At 39.5% G+C, this 3,974-nt stretch overlaps 1 protein-coding gene across 1 annotated transcript in view; it reads left to right on the plus strand.

The window, feature by feature from the left end:
* The window catches only part of LOC122267006 (protein SpAN-like), a 9,162-nt gene extending 6,857 nt beyond the window's left edge, over window positions 1–2,305 (plus strand). The window contains exons 11-15 of the mRNA XM_086541405.1: window positions 85–223; window positions 374–647; window positions 764–876; window positions 1,154–1,385; window positions 1,497–2,305. Coding sequence (XP_086397531.1) covers window positions 85–223; window positions 374–647; window positions 764–876; window positions 1,154–1,385; window positions 1,497–1,742 — 1,004 coding nt within the window. The 3' untranslated portion in view covers window positions 1,743–2,305. The remainder of the gene's footprint in view (window positions 1–84; window positions 224–373; window positions 648–763; window positions 877–1,153; window positions 1,386–1,496) is intronic.
* The last annotated feature ends 1,669 nt before the right edge of the window (window positions 2,306–3,974 follow it).

The following is a 3,974-nucleotide window of genomic DNA, read 5'->3' on the forward strand; positions in this document are numbered from 1 at the left end:
GATTAATCAGTGATGATAATACATGCATATGAAATACCCATTTTTCATTGCCACGTATATTGTTTTTCCTGTTGAATCATAAAGGGCTAAATTGCGCCAAGTGGATAGTGGCGCCTGAGTGCAAGCTGCCCAAAGTCACTTTCAGCGCCTTTACATTACCACCCTGTTCCTATGATTGGGACAAACTGGAGATCCGGACCAGCAACCGCTTCGATGGTGACTTGTAAGTTCTCATCGACTTGTAATTGAACTGAACTGAATACCGTTCATATCTTTCCATAGAGGATTTCTTGTATTTCTAATTAGGATGTTGATCTTCCACATGATTACACTACCCTGATGATCTCTTGTTTCACGATACTTCTGTCGACAGTTACTGTGGGACTGGCATCACCCCGGGGACCTCGTTCACCTCAAGCACCAATGAGCTCATCCTCATGTTTTACACAAGGTCCAATAGCGAATCTGGTTGGTCTGCGGATGTCACCTTTGTAGACGCTCCTGGGTGCAATACCGCTACTACCACTCCACCATCTTCTTCAAGTTGTTCGCTAGTCTCTGCCACTGAAGGAGTGTCTTGGTTCTCACCCAACTTCGGTTCTGAAAATTACCCCAACAATATCCAGTGTGGACTTAAAGGAAGCTCAGTAAGAATCTGAAATGCCTTTGATTTCGTTTCTTTACTTCATATATCATGGCAACATCGACTTTAGGTATTTTTGGTTTGTGATCCAAATTCACCAATTTATATGGCTTCTTCCAGGCCTCGCCGTATACGAGTACCTTCGCACTCAATACCTTCCAACTGCAGGGAAAGAAACAAGGGAAGTGCGTCGACTTTGTTGAAATTCAGATTCCCTACAACAGGACTGTAAAGTAAGATCTCACTGCCTAAACGAGGCTAATATTTACTCTGACAATAACCATGTAAACTACTTACATAATTTACTCTTTAAGCCAATATGATGATTAGCATTAGAAGTCCAGTATGGTAAAGAGATGGGTAAATTAAGAATTATCTGTTATGAATAGAAATGATTATGAAGTAAAGTCACAGGATAAGCAACATACTACGAATGAACTAGATTTTAGGTTTTATACCCTAATTTTGCAGTATAGGGTAACTCATTTTCCTTGCCCCTTTCTTTCCCAGGCTTTGTGGAAATAGAAAAGGCTCCATTGTAGTACCGAACATGAATCTAAATGTCAACTTTGTCACTGATGCCTGGAAAACAAATGTTGGATTTGATATAGGCATCACATGGCGACAGACAAATTGCCATCGCGTCATCGAACTCACAGAGGATAATGCATCAGGCATTATCAGGAGTCCAAGATACCCTAAGAACTACCCATGGAATGCAGTGTGCGAGTGGTGGATTGTGGTAAGTAATCTATACCCAACCGACATGTTTAGGCTTTTGTTTTAAATTCTTGTGGTGTAATACTTTCAAGAAGGTTTTCCTCTTGTTATTATTTGTTCTGTATATTGTCAGGCTCCCGAAGGAAAGAAAATTCAATTGGAATTTACAACGATTAGCATGCGAGACAGGAAATGTACCAATTCCTACATCGCAGTGGATAAGTCCGGCTCAGCCAAGTACTTCCCCGAGAACAGCTCGCTTTTCTGTGCTGCCGACCGCTCAGCCAGCGTAACCTCGGACGGGAATCGAGTGAACGTTGCCTTCGCCGGCGGATGGATGAGGTCGAAGGGCTTCTCTGCACGATACACACTCGTGTAAACACTAAAGATATGGGATGTGGATACTGTAGTAATGTTTTGCCTGATATACATATATCATATACACACACATATATATAGATACTTAAACACGCACAGACACACACACACACACACACACACACACATATATATATATATATATATATATATATAAAGAGAGAGAGATACATATATACATACACACACATATGTATGTATGTAATATATATATATATATATATATATATATATATATATATATATATGTATGAAATATATATATATGTATATATATATTAAACATATAAGTTCATATATATGTATATATATATAAAATATATAATACATATCTATTCATATTCATATATATATATATATATATATATATATATATATATATATATATATATATGTATATATATATACATACACACACATATTATATGTATATATATATAAATATATATATAAATATATGTATATATATATTATATATATATTGCATATTTTAATATCAGCGCCATCTTCCATTAATTACTCCTGAAAATTATTATAAGAATTAAATAGATATGTGGATCATCACTCATGTTGTATTTTTTTACCTTGTGAATATATTGGAGACATTGTATTTATTGCAATTCTTTATATGCAGTAGTTGAGCATAATTTGCACGTGTTGTTTAGTGTTTACTACTGGAGGAATATTCTGAACTAACACGCATCAAGATGACTCGCAAAACACTCTTCCGTGTTGATAAAATGGCAGATAAACCATAGCGAGACCGCTGACCTGTCGATACTCCTCTCCTGGAAACTCGAAAGACCCGAAGCTCACGCACAGTTTCACGAGTTCTATGAAGTCGTGTTCAGGCAGCGGGAGTAAACTATCTTCCATGGTGCTGACGACCCTCTCAGCTGCTCGGACGGCTCCGTCAGTGGGAACATTAGTGAAGAGGGACTTGACGTCAAAACTAGCCAGCTTCTTATTTTTGCCCCTAGAATTTTGGAGTCGTTTGATGAGATCGTCGGAATTCCTGAGGTGGGAATCACTGATAATTCCCATGGCACCTGAGAGGGGTTTAGCCAGACATTTAGCCAAACGATGGGGAGCCCTGCCAATGCCAGAGGTAATAGGTCTCATCGGTCAAATCCCTCTTCACTAATGTTCCCACTGACGGAGCCGTCCGAGCAGCTGAGAGGGTCGTCAGCACCATGGAAGATAGTTTACTCCCGCTGCCTGAACACGACTTCATAGAACTCGTGAAACTGTGCGTGAGCTTCGGGTCTTTCGAGTTTGCAGGAGAGGAGTATCGACAGGTCAGCGGTCTGGCTATGGGCTCACCACTAAGCGCGGTTCTGGCCTGCCTCTTCATGGAAACACTAGAAAAAGACCACTATATGAACATAATCGGCAGACGTTCGACTTGGCTTCGATACGTAGATGACGTCCTGGTAATCGTCCCTAGGAGATCGTGCTTACATCAAACGCTTACGCAACTGAATGCCGTGCACGACAAGATCCAGTTTACCATAGAGGAAGAGGAATGTCAGAAGCTACCTTTTCTCGATACTGTGATCCATCGGGGTGATAACGACCTACGTTTTTCAGTATACAGAAAGCCAACGAATAAAGATGATTCCATACACTATTACTCCGCACACAGCAATAAAACTAAATCAGGAGTCGTTATAGGATTCTTCCTCAGGGCTTTGAGGATATGCAGCCCTGAATGCCTAGATTCAGCACCAGGATCAGTGAACATCGAGCCGACGTCCGACACCACAGAACATATAACGCCATGGTGGTACACGTAGATGAAGCGGGACATCTATCGGACTGGAAACGTGCCAAAGTGATCCATGAAGGATTAAATCAATTAAATAGAAAAATGATGGTAGCTGCATACATCGCGACGGAGGAGAACATGAACACAGCTTCAAATTATCGAAGGTCGCGGCAACGTCTATCAAGCGGACAACGAGCGAGAGGTCACGGGAATCAGCTGGGTCGTCAGCTCTTGACTAATATATATACGTTCCTGTTTACTTGATGTAGCATGTAGTTCTGAAGACGGGGTAACCCGAAACGCATCAATTACATCTCTTGTGTTGTGAAAATATTCAGTCTCTTTTATACCACTTTTATTCATTTGTCACAATGAACTCAGTTCATATATATGTATATTAATATATATATATATATTATATATATATATATACATATATATATATATATATATATATATACATAT

The sequence above is a fragment of the Penaeus japonicus genome, unplaced genomic scaffold, assembly GCF_977035675.1.
Source record: "Penaeus japonicus unplaced genomic scaffold, GWHDUDI00000001_assembly GWHDUDI00000011, whole genome shotgun sequence".
Classification (NCBI taxonomy): Eukaryota; Metazoa; Arthropoda; class Malacostraca; order Decapoda; family Penaeidae; genus Penaeus; species Penaeus japonicus.